The following is a 20,005-nucleotide window of genomic DNA, read 5'->3' as shown; positions in this document are numbered from 1 at the left end:
CAAAAATTAATTTGAAATAGATCACAGAATTAAACATAAATCTAAAACTATAACATTTCTACATGAAAACAAAGGAGAAAATTTTCTTAACACTCAGACATTTTCTTAAACAAGACATGAAAAAATGCCAACCATTAAAAAAATTATCAAACTAGATTTTATCATAATTAAAAGTTTCTGGTCTATAAAGACACCATTGAGAAAATGAAAATCAAACCACAGACTGTGAAAAAATATCTGCAGTACACAGAGGATTTATATCTGGAATACATTTAAAAGTCTAAAATAATAAGACAAACAACCCAATAAACAAAAGTGAACAGATACTTCAGAAATAAAAACATACAAATGGCTAAGAAGCACAGAAAAGATGCTCATCATCATTAGTCATCAGGGAAATACAAATTAAAACAATACTATACTGTTTCATATCTGCATTTAGAATTACTAAAATTAAAAATAACTGGAAATACCAAGTGTTGGCAAGGATGTGGTGTAAATGCAACTCTAATGTGCTGTGATGGGAACAAAAAAAGGTATCAACAGTTCTAGTTCCAAGTAGGCATATCTCTTCCTGTCTTTCCCACTGTATACAGCTATAAAACCTAGACAGACTAAGTGGAGCAGCTATTGGAAGACTCTGAAAAATAACAGGAACAGGCAGATTGAGGAAGATCATGAAAACTCAAAATATCACCAAAACGGTGATGAGTTTACCATCATTTTTGTTTCCTCTGGCATTCCCCGGCCTGAACTCAGTATAGCCTGAAACCTGGAAGTAGGTATTATCATAAACAGAAAGACATCCAAGACAAGTCCTCTAGTTCAGGATTTAGGAGTGTAAGAGGGGTCTCCTAATACTCAAATAGAGTGTGGAAATCCTCCTTTTCTTTTCTCTGTTGTTTTGAGCCACAGCACCTAAGTAATCCCACGGTGGCAGTAATAGAGCAGTAACAGAGGCTGGCAGAAGATAAAATTCTAAGGGAGAGAAAACTTCCTCTTCTACCAAAAGAAGTGTGGTCACAAGAGTATGAGACAAACCCCAGCTGACTTTTTCTCCCTCTGTCCTGTGCCATTTGTCCCTGACACAAAGTAGTCACAGGAAGCACAAAGAAGACGGAGGTAAATAAAGCCACTGCTTTCTCTACTGAGGACTAGGAAAGGGGAGCTCAAGGTAAATCTTAGAGAGGAAAACAACTCCTTAACATTGTTTATAAATTCCTGGGCTTACCCCTGAGCTATGCACATGTGGGTCTGACACGGAGTATACCTACATTTTGAGAACTGAAGTATGGGACAGACAAATGGCTGGGTCTCAGACTGACCCCTAGGTATCCACCTACAGAACAGATCTGAAAAGCACTGCAAAAACTTTGAAAACTGACTGACATTGGAACTACAACCCACAGAAGGCTGAATGGAATTTTTAACTTGAACCCAACTGGGTCAATTGCCTGCTAAAGCAAAACATCAACATTCTCTATAGAATTTAAACAAAATAATACTATAAAATACAATCCAAAATCATTCAGCATATAAAGAACCAGAAAAATCGCAACTCACATGGGAAAAGACAATCAACAGACACCAATGCTGGGATGAAATAGATGTCAGAATTATCCAACAAAACTCTATAAAGCAGCTATTATAAAATGCTCTATACAGTAAAGGTGAATATCTTTGAAACATATGGAAAGACAAAGTCTGAGAAAAGAAGTATTAGCTATAAAGGAGAAACTGCAGAAATTTTAAAACTAAAAATGAAATAACTGAAATAAAATCCTCACTGGATGAGGTCAATAGCAGAATGGAAATGACAGAGGAAAGACTTAGCTAATTCTAAGACAGATTAATAGAAATAATTCATCTAAACAGCAGGGAAAAAAAATCAACAATGCTTTAGGAACATAAAATCATATCAAAAAAACTAACATTTGGGGCCGGCCCGGTGGCGCACTGCTACAGTGCGCCGCTTGGGAGTGTGGCGGCGCTCCCGCCGAGGGTTCGGATCCCACATACAGACCGGCCGCTCACTGGCTGAGCGAGGTGCGGGCGCGGCACCGAGGGTTGCGATCCCGTTGCCGGTCCCGGTCCGGTACGGGCGCGACACTGCGGGTTGCGATCCGTTGCCAGTCACGAAAAAAAAGACAAAAAAAAGGGAAAAAAAAAAAAACACTAACATTTGTGTCATCAGGAAATTAGGAGGAAAGAAAGAGTGTGGTACAGAAAAAATATTTCAAGAAATAATAGCTGAAACTCCCCAAATATGATTAAAGATATAAGCCTATAGGCTTAAAAAGCTCAGCAAACCCCAAACAAGATGACCGAAAGAAATCCATGCCTAGAAACATAGTCAATCTGTTTTTAATAAGTTAAAGTAACTAGAGACAAATGATACACTGCTTCTTACTTACAGGGAAATAATGATTCAAATGACTGTGGATTTCTCATCAAAAATCATGGAATTCAAAAGGAAGTAGAACATTTTTAAAGCATGGAAAGAAAAGAACTGTCAACCCAATCACATGACCCATAAAAAAAAATCAATTAACTGAACTTCATCAAAATTAAAAACATTTGTTGTGCGAAAGACCCTATTTTTTTTTTCCTTTTTGTCTTTTTTCGTGTCCGGCAACGGATCGCAACCCTCAGTGTCGCGCCCATACCGGACCAGGACCGGCAACGGGATCGCAACCCTCGGTGTTGCGCCCTCACCTCGCTCAGCCAGTGAGCGGGAACCGGTCTGTATGTGGGATCCGAACCCTCGGCGGGAGCGCTGCCACACTCCCAGTGGCGCACTGTAGCAGTGCGCCACCAGGCCGGCCCGAAAGACCCTATTTTAAGAGGATGAAAAGACAAGTCACATACTGCAGGAAAATACTTGCAAATAACATATCTATCAAAGGACTTGTATATAGAATATATTAAGAACTCTCAAAACTCAACAATAATAAAATAAACAACACTATTTAAAAAGCACTTCACCAAAGAAGATGGTAAATAAGCACATAAAAATGTGTTTATTATAATTACCACTAGGGAAATGCAAATAAGACCACATTGAGATATCACTGAACAATTATAAAAATGGCTAAAATATACTGACAATATCACATGTTGGTGAGGATGTGGAGTAACTAATATACTCATACACTACTAATAGGAATGCAATTATGATACAGCTACTCTGAAAAAATAGTCTATTTAGTTTAGTTCTAAACAATTCTTATAGAGTTAAGCATACAACTATACCATATGACTCAGGAATCCCCCTCCTGACTATTTACCTTAGAGAAACAAAAACCTGTACATAAACATTTATGGCAGCTCTAATTTTAATGACCCCAAACTGGAAACAACTTAAATATCCTTCAATGAAAGAACAGATGAACAAACTGTGGTAATCTGTACAATGGAATTATAATATAAAGAAACAAGGTTTGATCCCTGTACTGGCCAGCTGCCAAAAAAAAAAAAAAAAGAAACAAACAAACAAACAAAGAAGGATAATTGATTTTAATAAAGCAATAAAAAGGAACAAACTATTGATTCACACAAGATGGATGAATCTTAAGTACATTTTATAAAGTAAAAAGAAGTCAGAACCAACAGGCTGTTGTTACATAGTCTAGAATTCCATTTTTAAAACTCTGGAAAAGCACAACTATAAGGAAGAAAACAGACCAGGGATTTCCGGGGGTCTGGGATATGGGCAGGGACTGTGTATAAAGGAATGGCACGGGAGAATTTTTGGATTGATGGAGCTGCTTTATATGAAACTGTGGTGGTAGATAAAATTTGACACCACAGAAAGTGAAGTTTACAGTATGTAAATTTTTTAAAAAGTTAATCAGGATGTAAGGCAAAGATAGAATGCAGAATATGACAAATGAATCTAACTGTATTACAAATGAATCACATAGTCATACTGAAGGGTATGGGTAAGAGAGAAGCTTACCTAAGAAACTAATAAGCTGCATTTTAACTGGATATTGCAATGCTGAATTCAAAACTGTACATAAACACTGTACTCTACTTGGAGAATTTGTTTCTCATGTGGTCATGGGTTAGGAATTATGATACTACTTTACATACTAGGATGAATAATAATGATAAATAATAAAATAATCATAATGAGAGCCAGGTTTATCACTATTAGAGAAAGAAATTACAAATAAAGAAATGGAAAGGCTAGAATCAACCCTGCAGTTCTGGACTGGAGTCAGAAGTATCAATATGGATTCATGATTTCAAAAAAATCATATATCTGTGTGTGTGTGTCTATCTAGATAGATTACCAGATATAGAAGGGGATATACACATAAGTGGGTATAACATAAATTAACATACATACATCTCATATTTCTTAGCTTTATTCACCAAGAGGGGCTAGAAGCAATGACCCCTCAGCAGCAACAAGTCAACCCAAAATAGCTAAAACTGGAACAACTTAAGCAACAATATAATAGTAGTAGTATTGGACTATAATCCAAAGAATGAAATAAATACTCATGAGTCTATACTGATGTAAATAAACAAAGGAATAAACAAATGGGGAGGAACAATAGTTCTTTTTTTTTTTTTTTTTTGTCTTTTTTCATGTCCGGCAACGGATCGCAACCCGCAGTGTCGCGCCCGTACCGGACCGGGACCAGCAACGGGATCGCAACCCTCGGTGTTGCTCCCACACCTCGCTCAGCCAGTGAGTGGGAACCTGTCTGTATGCGGGATCCGAACCCTCGGCGGGAGCGCCGCCGCGCTCCCAAGCGGCGCACTGTAGCAGTGCGCCACCGGGCCGGCCCAACAATAGTTCTTTTTTTTTTTTTTTTTGTCTTTTTTCATGTCCGGCAACGGATCGCAACCCGCAGTGTCGCGCCCGTACCGGACCGGGACCAGCAACGGGATCGCAACCCTCGGTGTTGCTCCCACACCTCGCTCAGCCAGTGAGTGGGAACCTGTCTGTATGCGGGATCCGAACCCTCGGCGGGAGCGCCGCCGCGCTCCCAAGCGGCGCACTGTAGCAGTGCGCCACCGGGCCGGCCCAACAATAGTTCTTTTTTTTTTTTTTTTTGTCTTTTTTCATGTCCGGCAACGGATCGCAACCCGCAGTGTCGCGCCCGTACCGGACCGGGACCAGCAACGGGATCGCAACCCTCGGTGTTGCTCCCACACCTCGCTCAGCCAGTGAGTGGGAACCTGTCTGTATGCGGGATCCGAACCCTCGGCGGGAGCGCCGCCGCGCTCCCAAGCGGCGCACTGTAGCAGTGCGCCACCGGGCCGGCCCAACAATAGTTCTTTTTTACAGAAGAATTCCAATTAAAAAATGTAGAAGAAAAGAAATACATAGAAAAACATCATTAGAAAACCAGACTAATAATTGTCACAGCCAAAATCCACTGATGAATGTTAAAATTAGTGCCCAAAGTTTAAGCAGAAACAGAATATTGGCATAGTTTCACAGTTTCTCCCTCAAATACTTAGGATTTACAGAGGAAAAACAGAAACTTCATAGTGGAGAGTCCTAGTAGACACCACATTGGCCAGGTGATCAAGGTTAACATCACCAGTAAAGCACATCAACATAATCTGTTCTCTGATGTGATGTATTGAGAATGTATAACTTCAATTTAATCCTGAGACATCACACAAAGCCAAGTTGAAGGACTTTCTCCAAAATAACTAATAAGTACTCTTCAAAGTGTCATGGTCATGAAATACAAGGAGAGACTGAGAAACTGTCACAGGTTAGAGGAGACTAAGATGACATGACAACTAAAATGCAATATGGGATCCTGGGTTGGATCTGAAACAGAAAAAGTTCATTTGTGGAAAAACCTGGTGAAATCCAAATCAGTCTATAGTTATAGTTTTATACCAAGGACAATCTCTTAGTCTTGATAAATATTTTATGCTTATGATGTTATGGTAAAATGTTAACATAAGGGGAAGCTTCTGTAAAGGGTATATAGGCAATGTCTAAGATACCCCCATTGATCTCTACCTCCTGGTATTCATGCACTTGTGTAACTCCTGAGCTGCATATAGGGACTCATTCCTACCTGATAAAATGTAGCAGAGTGACAAGATGTCACATCCAAGGTTAGGTTACAAAAAGACTGTGGCTTTTGTCTTGGGTGCCCTCTCTTGCTCTCTCACTTGCTCACTCTAAGGGAAGCTTAAATGTCATATTGTGAGCTGCTTTATAGAGGGAAGGAACTGATATCTCCGGCCAACTGCCATGTGAGTGAGCTTGGATGTACATCTTCTCAGCTGAGCTGTGAGAAGAGACCACAGCTGTGGCCAATCCCTCATTTGCAACCTTCTGAGAAAACCTAAGCCAAAAACACCCAGCTAAGCTATGCCTGGACTTCTGACCTACAGAAGCTGAGGGGTAATGTTTTCTGTTTTAAGCTGATATATTTCAGAGTAATATAAATATAAATAACACAGCAATAGATAACTAATACAGGAACTCCTTGTACTATTTCTGCAACTCCTCTGTAGGTCTGAAGTTATTGCAAAATTTTTTTAAAAAAATTTTTTGGTGGCTGGAAGGTACAAAAAGTTTTAAAATATTTTACACATATATTTACATATATGTTTTATGCATTTATACTCACACACATGTGTAGTCTGAATTATTTATGGACTCTGGGATCAGACAAACCTACATTTAAATTAATGTAGGTTTGTCTGATCCTACATTGGTCTGATCCAAACAATTAATGGCCATGTGATTTTGGGCAAAACACTTAATTTCTCTAAAACTCAGGTTTTCAAAATCTATCAATGAGGTAATAATAACTATCTCTGATGAGTATACTAAGTATAAAATGATGTAAACATCCACTACAATGCCTGGCATTTAGTACATTCTGAATAAATGGCATTATTATTAATTCATATTTATAATAATCTATTATTTTCTTCTCATTCATAGCCTTGTCTGATTTTCAAGGAATTCAGTTCCAATAACTTTGCATTTAAACTCTGGCCAGTTAGCTCAGTTGGTTAGACTGTGGCCTCATCATACCAATGTCAAGGGTTCACTTTCCCATACTGGCCAGCCACCAAAATAAATAAATAAATAAAAATAAACATTGATGAGTTTAAACTACTGTATATAAATTTGTCAATCTTTTAATTTCTAAACAATTTTCAAAAGAAAAAGTATCAGTACTGATCTCTATAGCACCAATCAACAAGAGAGACTCTTTTTTTTGCCTCAATCCAATTCTCAATCACTAACTTTTTTTTCAAGTTGAAAAACAAAAAAATCTGTATTGTCTAGAAATACATTGTATTAGTCCATTTCTGTTGTTTATAACAAAATACCTGGACCCGGGTGATTTATAAGAAAACAAAATTTATTGCTTACAGTTTTGGAGGCTAGGAAGTCCAAAGTCCAGGGAACACATCTGGTAACGGTCTTATTGGTGGCAACAGTGACCCAGGGGCGGCTCAAGTGGCAGAATGGCACAGCAGAGAGAGAGAGATAGCTCCTCGTGTGCTCTCCTTTTAAAGCCCTCAGCACCATGCTCACTATTCCAAGAATAAATCAGTCCGTTCATGAGGGTACAATCCTCCCAACCCAATCACTTCTTCAAGTCCCCACCTTTCAACTCCCACAGAAGCATGTCCTACCCTCTTAAGACTGTCACAGTGGGGATTAATTTTTGGTGGGATATTCAATACAAGACATACATATTTTTAAAATCCCCCACAAAAGATGCTATTCTCTTTTCCCCATCTTCTTCCTCTTCTTCTACACCTCTAATATAAAGAACATTATTTTATCCAGATGTCTAGATAACTCACCATCTACATATCCTTCTATAAGAGGCAGTCTTCAAAAAGTTCATGGAAATACTAGTATTATCTTTTAATTTTATTTTTCCATAAATTTTTTCAAGGACCCTCATATTTGCAAGCTGCATATTCAACAAGCCATCACTAATACCAGGTAGCCCTAGTACTCCATTCCCTACTTAAGTTTCACCATCACTGGCTTTCCTGTTAATGCACTCAGGAAAAGTTTGAGACTGAGGGGTAAACTCATCTTAACTACAGGCAAATGCTAGGGTACTCACCCTCAAGCTAGTTGCCACCCATCCCTAGTGACTGGAGCAGCTACCACAGGCCCCCAACCACTGAACTTCAAGAGAAAAAAAAAATCAATCACGGGCCGGCCCTGTGGCTCACTCGGGAGAGTGTGGTGCTGATAACACCAAGGCCACGGGTTCGGATCCTATATAGGGATGGCCGGTTAGCTCAGTGGCTGAGGGTGGTGCTGACAACACCAAGTCGAGGGTTAAGATCCCCTTACCGGTCATCTTTAAAAAAAAAAAAAAAAAATCAATCACGGGCCGGCCCTGTGGCTCACTCGGGAGAGTGTGGTGCTGATAACACCAAGGCCACGGGTTCGGATCCTATATAGGGATGGCCGGTTAGCTCAGTGGCTGAGGGTGGTGCTGACAACACCAAGTCGAGGGTTAAGATCCCCTTACCGGTCATCTTTAAAAAAAAAAAAAAAAAAATCAATCACTAACTTTTAAAGCTGTAAGGGACCTTTCAGTTTTCCAATCCTTTCCTCCACCATCTCCCACATATCAGTGGAAAAGATATTAAATGACTTGTCCAAGATCATGGCTGGAAGATAGGCTGAAAGTAGGATAAGATTCTGGGAGAGTACTGTGTAGGAGAGCAAGCTCTTGCTTTGATCAGACAGACTGCATTCGAATGCCCACTGTCCTGCTTAGAAACAGCATCACTTGGCACAAGCAGCAATGTCAGTGTCTTGTTTTCCAGTGGGTAGACAAGAATATCATCACCTACCCCACAGGGTCATCAAGAGGACTAAATAAGATAGCATATGTAAGTTCCTCATTGCCATGACCACCACATGTGGATGTTGACTAAACATTTTTTTTCCCCTTCCTCCCAAGCCCAGTGCTTTCCACTATGGTATGCTGCCTTCTCAAATGTAAGGTAGAAACATTAAACACACAGGTAATTCTGTTTAGCCATATTATAAGAGACTCATTAAGGTAAAACTGAATTAATGACAAAGTGCTAAAATTAGGCTGAATAATATAAATCTAATGCATTTATCCCTGAATTGGGTTTCCTTTCCCTACAATATATTGTGAGGTGGGGCATTGTATCAGGAAGTACATTATGTTGATATGCATTACCGGTGATGTTAACCTTAATCACTTGGCCAAAGTGATATCTGCCATTCTACTGTAAAGTTACTTTTTTTCTTTCTAAATACTAAGGGAAATCATGAAATGGAACCAGAGAGGGAAAAGGGAGGGGGGTGGGAGACAGAGAAAGAGAGAGAATGAGAGAGAGAGCACAACCTCCCTTGAGAATATCTCCAACACAATAAATAAGGAAGGAATTAGAAAACTGTACCATTGGATGATTAAAGATTCTTCTCAAAATACTTCAATTTTTAGAACACTTGATGTCAAGTCTTGCCAAAAGTCCTTTTTAAGTATAAACATATTAACATGTTCTCTTACTTATATATTCTTTGAAAGACTTCTAGCAGATTAGTCAGATACAATCTCCGCTAAGAGAAATCATACTGCCTTTCCCCCACAAACTTACATTTGTTTAAGTATTTTAAACTATCACAAATTCCATCGGCTTGCTTGTTATCACAATGAGACTCACCGATCTGAAGATACTGGAGTCCCCTCTGGACGGGAATATCCTTCCAAATCTGAAATGTTCACTTGTATTTGCCTTGAGGTTACTATCTGGCTATTCTGAGAAGGTATGGTTTTCAAGTCCTGAGTAACAGTATTACTATCTGGAAGAGGAGACTGTACAACTTGGAAGTCCAGTGAAGATTTAGGTCCTAGAAAACCTAAAGATTCTTGATCCTGTGCTATAGGTTTACTGGTCAATAATTTGGAGGTTGATTCCAGTGGTCTCGAAGATATAGTTTGTAGGTCAGAGTTAAACTCACTATTCATCCTTGTTTTAGTAGCAGGATCCAATGAATGAAATCCTTTATCTAAGGTTCCACTATCCAACTTGGAAGGAGTCTTGGGACTAAGAGTTATACGAACACAAGAAAGTGCTTTTCTATTTGAAGGTGGAGTAGATGCAGATGTTGATAATGTATTGTAATTTGGGACCAACTGAGAGACCACATTACTGAATTTGGCTTCAACATTTATCATATTAGAAATGTGAGATTTAGGCTTATGTTGATTATTCTTTTCTACTACACACTCCTGACCTTTAGGAAGGGGGAGATGGTTTTTTCTCATGTTGTCATCTACACCTGGGGCTTTGCTTTGACATTGTTCAAGAAAAATGGGAGAGGGAAGGTCTGAAGCTATATAATCCTGACATTGAGGAAGGGGGGAATGGTTTTCTCTCATCTGATGATCTGCATGTGGGGCTCTGCTTTGTTCAAAGAGTTCTCGTTGTTCAAGAAAAATGCAAGAAGGTAGGTTTGGAGCTACATAATCCTGATGCTGACAAGGGGGAGAATGGTGTTTTCTCATATGGTGATCTGCATGTGGGGCTTTGCTTTGTTCAAAGAGCTCTTGTTGTTCAAGAAAAATGTGCGAAGGAAGATCTGGAGTTATAGTCACAGTCTTCTTTTTTACTCCTAGTGTGGAACTCAGTCTGCTTACTCCTAATGTGGAACTTGGTCTGCCCATGCTAATGAGGGCCTGGTTACTAGAAATTTGAATTTCCTTGAAATCACTACAATTTGCACTGGTACTGGGCTCAGAATGACTGACTTTAAAATCTGTTCTCTCTAAGAGTTTTTCTTCTTGATGAGAATGCTCAAAATCAACAGGTAATTTTTGGCTTTGCCTATTACCTTCTGCTAAAATAGTCACATCTTTATCTGGTGAATGACTAAGCACTCTAAATGATGAAGGGGAAGAGGTTTTCTGTTTTAGATCTCTAGGAAGATTTTGCTCTTCAGTGAAATGAGAATTAAATACCCCCACAGATGCTCCAGTACACTGGCTACCTTCAGTAACACCAACCTTAAGAACAGAGGAGTCTGAAATGCATTGAGAATGTCGGTGAGAAGAAAAAGTGATGGAGGTAGTAAACTTTTTCATGGGTTCTGGGGGCGGCATTTGTGACAAAGAATGAAAATCCACTTCTTTAGGTGGCACACAAATAGGTTCTACAAATTCCGACAGCCAAGGGTCCATTTTTTCTCGGAATGGCATTCGAAGACCCTCGCTAATTTTGAAGTCATCAGGTATTAGGTTTTGAAGTGGGGAATGACTTTGTAACTGCAAAGAATTCCAAACTTTGAAATGGGGGTTGCTCTGGTCTAGTGATGTTGAAAGGTTGATATGCCTGGCTCTCCACGATGATGGACTCTGCCGTCCTCTGATCATTTCTGAGGGTTCAGGAGATCTGAAAACATAAGGGTGGCTGTCCAGTTGTGGTTGTTCAGCAGTTAGAGTCCTGAAACATCCTTTCTCATGGCTCTCAATAATAATGTGACTACATACAGCTTCTGGCTTGCATCTTATTCCCTGTGGACTCTGTAGACCCTACAAGATATAAATGGGATCTTACTTGAAATAGTCCAAATAGTTATACACATCACTTTTATATAAAGGCTAACATTTGGCCATGAAGGTCATGTCATTCTTTTATAATAATAAAACAGGTCAAAAAAGCAGCCAGAAAAAGATAGTTAACTACAGAATAAAATGGCTCGTGATAATTAAGACCATTCAGTAGAGTTCTTCTAAAATTTTTCTATTAAAGTAACTACAGCAAAGACTACTATTACCAGTATGTATTCTTACCTTCTCTCCTTTAGTAATAGAAGTCCCTCACCCAAACTTCTGCTGGCCACATAGCTACCAAACTGGAGACATTTCCTGTTTCTTTTGCAGCTAGTTGTGATTATATGACTAGGGCCAATGGGATGTGAGCAAAGGCATTAAGTGCAACCTCTGCTTCCTGTCCTTAAGATCAATTTTTAAACTTCCACGTTCGAGGACTTCCGGTCAAGAAGGTGGAATAGATGGTCCCCAGTGTCACTCTCTCCCACAAATCAACTAATTTACAACTATTAAAAAGCAACGACAGTCAAGCTGGAACTGCTACAGCTCAGGGGAAGAGGAGGAGAGACCTACAGAGTACATGAAGGTGGGAGAAGCCATGATGAGAGAAAGAAAAAACAGCTCTGACCATTTCTAATCCCAGCTGTTTCCAGGCTGGAGCTGCTGAGCGTGTGGAGCAGGAGCCAGCAAAAGCCACAGCTATACCCTTTGGATGTAGTTGCTTGGAGGAGGCATGGGAGAAGAGGGCCTTAGCGGACCCCAGGCCAGTAAGACCACTAACAGGGTCCCTGTGGATCCACATAGGACCAAGGAGCCACAACAAATGAAAAAAAGGAGCCACTCAGAGGCCGGTGATTCATCGCAAGGGACTGAAGCATGGCCCGTCCCACGGGAAATGTCTGCAGCACAGGTGGCAGGGGAGATGGGCCCACCGGGGCACAGCAAGGACAGCTATCTGCACCCCAATCAGAGTGGGACCACTCAGTGGAGACTGGTCAGGAATACAGAACTGCAGGGGGTGCAGTCTGATGAAAACACTCAGGCCCAGACCACTGTTTCTACACAACCTAGGTGCAGCAGACTTCACTAAATCCGGAAGCACCTATAGAGTCAACCATTAAAACCAGTGCTGCACAAAAAGCCCTCCCCAGGGAATCAGCAGCAAAGCGGCAATTTAGCTCAACCACAGAGCTCAAGTACTGGTCCCCACAGGAAGTTCCCCCACTTTAGAAGTAAGCAAAGGACGACAAACTAGTTCTAACACAGAGTTTAAGGGGTGGGAACAGTAAATAATCCAATACAGAACTGAAAGAAAAAACAGGGTACCACTGGGGCCCGCCCGGGGTCCTGGAGTACGGATCCAGGGACTGGACCCTCCTCCCACAACTGGGCACACCACCAGTGCTATGGGGCCTGCCCAGGGCCCTGAGGCATAGAGCCAGGGACCGGACCCTCCTCCCACAACAAGGCACACTGTCAGTGCCATGGGGCCCACCTGGGGTCCTGAGGTATGGAGCTGAGAGCCACTGGCAAATAGGTAAGGAGCATGCCAAAAACATCCCCTCCATGTGGGTGGCCCACCACAGTCACCACAATAACCACAGCTACCGTGAAACCAGCTAGACGCCACAACCACTATGCAGATGGTCCACCAGCCACTGGAATACATTGACACAAGGAGAGTCACCGGCAGAGACCAAAGAAGAGAATGTGTCTCTCCACAAAGCCGATTCCAGAGAGACAGAAGAAGCATCTGCTCTACGATAATATTGGGGGACCTGAACACACCTCTCAGCATTGGACAGATCATCTAGGCAACAAATCATCAGAGTAACCATTACTCTTTCAGAAGGAGAGAAGAAATCTAGGCAGAGCGGGGAAAAGGGGGAAAAGGGAGAGATTGGATAAGGGGCATAAAGAATAAGAATGATTTGTAACAATATATATTCAAGTAATATTGATTTGATCAGCATATGTCAACACTGAACCCCCAAAATATGTATAATCAATTATGATTCAATAAATAAATAAATAAATAAATAAATAAACCTCCATGTTCCTCCAATACCACCACCACTACCAATACCATTATTCTTTCCAGTTGAAAATGGTGATGACTGGAACAACCTCAGAAGCCGTTAAGGACAGCTCAGTTGCCCAGCCAGCTTGGGTCTTTGGATGACTTCAAGGAACAGAGCTGACTTTCCTACCCTTGACCAGGACAAGAAAGAAAAAAAAAATTCCATCTTATTTGAACCATTGTGTTTTTGGCTCTCTATTACAGAGGCGTGGCTTATACCCTATTTTTTTTTACCTGTTAAGAATAGGAAAAACCAGTACTTTTTCCTGGGGCATAGGATCAGTGCCCCAAACTACCATAAATATAAAATTTATTTGAGGCTTCTGTGTTTTACCTATAAAGTTATTATAATTTGGCATTCTATTTGATGATATAGAAACAAATGATTTCATATGAAAATATTTTAAATTATGCCACCTCTTCCTAGATGATGGAGTAGATGTACTTTTCCGTATTCCTCCTGCTAAGTAGAACTAACCCCCCTGGACATTATATGTAAAAAAAATCTAAGAAGAATCTGAAAGATATCTGAAAGACAGACTGGCTAGGGGTCTTGGGACCTGAGGAATGACACAATGGTGAGATTCCTGGGTTTTCTTTTTGTCTCATCTATCTAGGCTTGGAGCTGAAGAAGCCAGCAATCCAGGAACAACAGACACAGACAAAAACCCTAACAAAAACTTGCTCTCCCTAGTTAAAAAAGCAGTAAAGGTACAGCCTAGCAAGACAAAAAACGTTTAGGTAATAACCATCCTACTACAGAAAAAACTGTAGCCATACCCACACCTACACCAGAAAAGGCCAAGGAACCTATACTTCTATCCTTGCAAAACCATAATGAGGCATCCCAACACCCAGGCCAGGGTGGTGAGAGAAGGCCAAGTAGGAGCCCAGGACCTTCTTTCATCCTTACCAGCTGATAATGAGTTATTGCTCCCCAGTAGTGTCAGATAAGACCATGTGTGGGAGTCTGTACCTTCATTCCCACCCAGCAATTAATGAGGTGCCCCTCTCTCTCAGCTACAGGCTGGAAGAAAATATTTGCAAACCTCATATCCAATAAAGGACTTGTATCTAACATATATAAAGAACATAAAACTCAACAGTTAAAAAAAAACAAAAAGACAATCCAGTTAGAAAATGGACAAAAGACACAGATATTTCACTGAATAGGATACAAAGATGGGAAATAAGGATATGAAAAGAAGATCAACATCAAAAACCATTAAGGAAATGCAAATTAAAACCATGATGAGATATCACTATATACTTGCCAGAATGGCTAAAATAAAGAATAGAGACAACATCAAGTGTTGGTCAGGATGTGGAGTACTATGCATTCCTAGATCACTCATACATTACTGATGGTAATGTAAAATGGTACAACTACCCTGACAATGTGTGGCCATTTCTCAAAAACCTAAACATGCAACTACCATATGATCCAGGTGCCGGGACAGAAACAAACACTTATGTTCACGCAAAAACCTGCACAAGAATGTTTATAGCAGCTTTATTTGTAAAGCCAAAAATGGGGAAACAACCAAAATCCTTCAACAGATGAATATTTAAACAGACTGGTACATCCACACCATGAAACACTACACAGCAATAAAAAGGAAAACCTACTGATACACACAATACACTGGATGAATCTCCAGATAATTATGCTCAGTAAAAAAAGTTAGTACAAAAAGGTTACATACTATGATTTCATTTATATAACATGCTTGAAATTACAAAATTATGGAAATGGGGAACAGATTAGTGCTTAACAGAGGTTTAGGAAAGAATGGGGGCAAGAAAGAAGTGGATGTAGCTATTATAGGGCAACATGAAGCACCCTTGTGGTGACATAACTGTTCAGTATCTTTACTCTACCAGTGACAATATATTGTGGTTGTGATGTATCACTACAGTTTTGCAAAATGTTTCCATTGGAAAAAATTGGATAGAGGATACATGAGATCACTCTTTTTATTTCTTACAACTGCATGTGAATCTACAATTATTTCAAAGCAATATCTTGACTTTTTCTTTTTCCTTTTTGTCTTTTTTACTGACCGGTAACGGGATCGCAACCCTCGGTGTTGTGCCCGCACCGCGCTCAGCCAGTGAGCGGGAACCGGTCTCCAGATGGGATCTGAACCCTCAGCGGGAGCACCGCCACGCTCCCAAGCGGCGCACTCTCCAGTGCGCCACCGGGCCGGCCCTTGACGTTTTAAAAAAAGCAAAAAAATTAATTAAATACCACTGGACAAAACTAACATTTTTAAAATGCCATTTTATTCTGTGGCTTCTTATTACCCTGACAACTCCTGATAAAAAAGTACACCAATTTGGGAAACATAAACTTATTTCAACCTCTTAAAACTGAGCATTATTAGATTTATACTCATCCCAAAATATATTTCTCTTTTTCCGTGCCCACAACCCATATCTTACAATTTTTTTGAATAGTTGATTCCCTACCTCCTCCCAACACATCTTCCAAGCTTTTATAATAATCGTAAACATCTTCCACAAGAACCTTTCCATTTAAAAAATTCTAATAGCTTTAGTATTTGCCAAGTAAATTTTAATATATTAACAGAACCATTTCTAGATAAGCTATTAAAAAAGCTATAAAAAATTTTAAAACGGATCAACAATGTATCACTTAATATGTAATAGGCTCTTAAAAGCTACTGCTTAGCTAAATAAAATCCAACACCCTTTCATGAAAAAATTTCTCAGCAAACTAGGAATGGAATGGACTTCCTTAACCCGATGAAGGGCATCTATGAGAAATACTCAGCTAACAATACAGAATGGTGAAAGACTAGATGCTTTCCTCCTATGATCAAAACAAGTATGTTGATTCTTACCTCTTCTATTCAACATCATACTAGAGGCCAGGGTAATCGGTTAAGAAATTTTAAAAATCCAGATTGGAAAGGAAAAAGTAAAACTATCTCTATTTGCAGCTGACATGAACTTTTTACAGAAAATGCCAAGGAAAACACACAAAACTAACTAAGACTACTAAACAGGTTCAGCAAAGTTGCAGGGTACCAGTCCAATATACAAAAATCAATTGAATTTCAGTAAACCAACAATTAACAATCCAAAATAAAATTAAGAAAATTCCATTTACAATAGTATAAAAATAAAATACTTGAGAATATATTTATCAAAATAAATGTTTTATATACTATAAAACATTATTAAATACAATGAAAGAAAATAAAAATAAACAGAAAAGTGACCCATGTTTATGGATTGAAATACTTATTACACTGGCCTGCTTATGGGCTGAAAGATTAATACCTCCTATATTAATCTGCAGATTCAATGCAACTCCTATTAAAATTCCTAAAATTGATATAAAAATTGAAATTCAAGGGATCCAGAATAGCCAAAATAATCTTAAAAATGAACAAAGTTGAAAGACTCACAATTTCCAATTTCAAAACTTACTACAGTGCTACAGTAATCACACAGGATGGTACTGGCACAATGACAGACATACTGATCAATGGAATAAAATTGACAGTAAAGAAATAAGCACTAACATTTATAGTAATTAATTGATCTTTGACAAAGAGACCAAGAAAACTCAACAGGAAAAGAATAGTCTTTTCAACAGTGCTGAGACAACATTCACATGCAGAGAATAAATCTGCAGGTCATACATAAAACTGCCTCAAAGGGGAGAGGCAACAAAAGTAACTTCTGTGCATCAAAAGACATCAACAGAATGAAAAGGCAACCAATTAAATGGGAGAAAACATTTGCAAATCATGTATCTTAATAATAATGGGTTAATATCCAAAATATATAAAGAGCTCCTATAATTTAACAACAACAAAAATCCCGATTCAAAAATGGACAAAGTACTTGAACAGATATTCCCCCAAAGAAGATATACAAATGGCCAAGAAGCATATGAAAAGAAGTTCAACATCACCAATCATCAGGGAAATGAAAATCAGCACCACAATAAGATGTCACCTTGGACCTTTTGGAATGACCATTATTTTAAAAAAACAAAAACAGAAAATAACAAGCACCAGTGAGGATGTGAAGGAATGAGAACCCTTGTACACTGTTGGTAGGAACGTATAACAGTGTAACCTCTATGGAAAACAGTATGGAGCTTCCTCAAAAACTTAAAAATAGAATGACCATACAATCCAGAAATTCCACTTCTGGGTCCATACCCAAGAGAAGTGAAAGCAGGATCTCAAAGAGATATTTACACTACCATGTTCAAAACAGCAATATTCACAAAAGCCAAAAGGCAGAGGTAACTCAAGTGTCCATCAATAGAAGAATGGACAAAAGATGTGGCATACACATACAATGGAATATTATAAAGTCTTAAAAAGGAAGAAGATTCTGACACATGCTGTAACATGAATGAATTTTGAGGACATAATACTAAATGAAATGAGCCAGTCACAAAAAGACAAACACTGTATGATTCCACTTATATGAGATACCTAGAGTAGTCAAATTCATAGAGACAGAAAGTAGAATGGTTGTTGCTAAGGGCTGAGGGGAAAGGGAGAATGGGGAGTTTTTGTTTAATGGGTACAGAATTTTAGTTTTGCAAGATGACAGGAGTTCTGAAGATCGGTTGCACAACAATATGAATGTACTTAACCCAACCGAACTGTGCACTTAAAAATGGTTACGATGGTAAATTTTATGTTATATATATTTTATCAAAACTAAAACTAAATCTCATTGAAGAAAATGCTAAATCTCTATGACTGTGGGTTACACAATGATTTATTAGATATGACACCAAAAGCACAAGCAACAAAAGTCTGATAAGATGGACTTTATCAAAATTTTAAACTTCTGAGTTTCAAAGGTCACCATCAAGAAAGTGAAAAGATAGCCTAATGAATGGGAGAAAATATTAGCAAATCATGTATCTACTAAAGATCTAATATCCAGGATACATAAAGAATGTTTGCAATCCAACAGTAAAAAGACAAATTTAAAAATGGGCAAATAATTTGAACTGAGTCATTTCTCCAAAGAAGATAAATGAAGAATAAGCACATAAAAAGATGTTCAACATCATTAGTCATTAGAAGAAAGTACATAAAAAATACAATCCATACCATTTCACACTTACCATAATGTCTATAATCAAAAGGAAAATAACAAATGTTGGAAAGGATGCGGAGAAACTGCCACCCTCATACACTGCTTGTGTTAATGTAAAATAGTGCAGCCACCTTGGAAAACTGTTTATCAATTCCTCAAAATGTTAAATGTAGAATTACCATATATCCCAGCAATTCCACTCCTAGACATATATCCAAGAGAAATGAAACATGTCCACTCTAAAACATGTACACTTATGTTCACAGCAGCACTATTCAAAATAACCAAAAAGTGGAAACAACCCAAATGTCTATCAACTAATGACTGGCTAAACAAAATATGGTACATCCACACAATGGAATATTACTTGGCAATAAGAAGGAATAAAGTACTGAATAATGCTACAACATAACATGGATGATTAACAAAAACATTATGCTAAGTAAAAGAAGGCAGTCACAAAAGATCCCATATTATGATTTCATTTATATGAAATGTCCAGAATAGGCAAATCCCTAGGGAGAAAAAGTAAATTAGTGGTTGCATAGGGCTAGAGATTGGTGGAGGAAGAGGAGGATGATAATGTTCTAAAATTAGGTTATCAGATCATTCTACAAACCATAGAATTATATACTTTAAATGGGTGAACCTTATGGTATGCACAGTAAATTATATTGAGATAAAGCTGTTACAAAAGGCCTGATTAGCTGATATGTCCTTTACTAATTTCCAGAGACAACGTTGCAATTAAAATTCTTTCTTCTCAACAGATCTATGTGAGTTTTATCAGGTTATGTTATTCTCTCATTGCTCACCTTAATATAACATGTCACAGACTTCATGTAACAACTCAAAAAACAAATAAGTAGTTCTTCACTGTCACATAAACCAAAACAGACACACACAGTCACTAAGGACTAAATGTAAAAATATGCTCTCTATAAAGAAATGAAATATGCATTGCTATTTAATGCAAAATTTACTTGAAAATCAATAAGTGATGAGAAACAATTTTTAAAAATAAAGATGGCTGCCATCTTGGACCATGAGGAGAAACCCAAGGAAATCCCAGAGAAGCTACCCCAGAGCCCTCCCAAACAAAAGACTCATCTTAAACTAGACTTTAGGGGCCGGCCCGGTGGCGCACTGCTAAAGTGTGCCGCTTGGGAGCACGGCGGCGCTCCCGCCGAGGGTTCGGATCCCACATACAGACCGGTTCCCGCTCACTGGCTGAGCGAGGTGCGGGCGCAGC

General features: G+C 38.9%; 1 protein-coding gene across 1 annotated transcript in view; it reads right to left on the bottom strand.

The window, feature by feature from the left end:
• Nucleotides 1-20,005, bottom strand: part of ALMS1 (Alstrom syndrome 1) — a 201,300-nt gene that overhangs the window by 87,286 nt on the left and 94,009 nt on the right. The window contains exon 10 of the mRNA XM_008571165.1: nt 9,682-11,549. Coding sequence (XP_008569387.1) covers nt 9,682-11,549 — 1,868 coding nt within the window. The remainder of the gene's footprint in view (nt 1-9,681; nt 11,550-20,005) is intronic.

Source organism: Galeopterus variegatus, unplaced genomic scaffold (genome assembly GCF_000696425.1).
Source record: "Galeopterus variegatus unplaced genomic scaffold, G_variegatus-3.0.2 Scaffold664, whole genome shotgun sequence".
NCBI classification, from domain to species: Eukaryota; Metazoa; Chordata; class Mammalia; order Dermoptera; family Cynocephalidae; genus Galeopterus; species Galeopterus variegatus.
The sequence above is the reverse complement of the archived record's forward strand: the minus strand, read 5'-3'. Positions and strand labels throughout refer to the sequence as shown.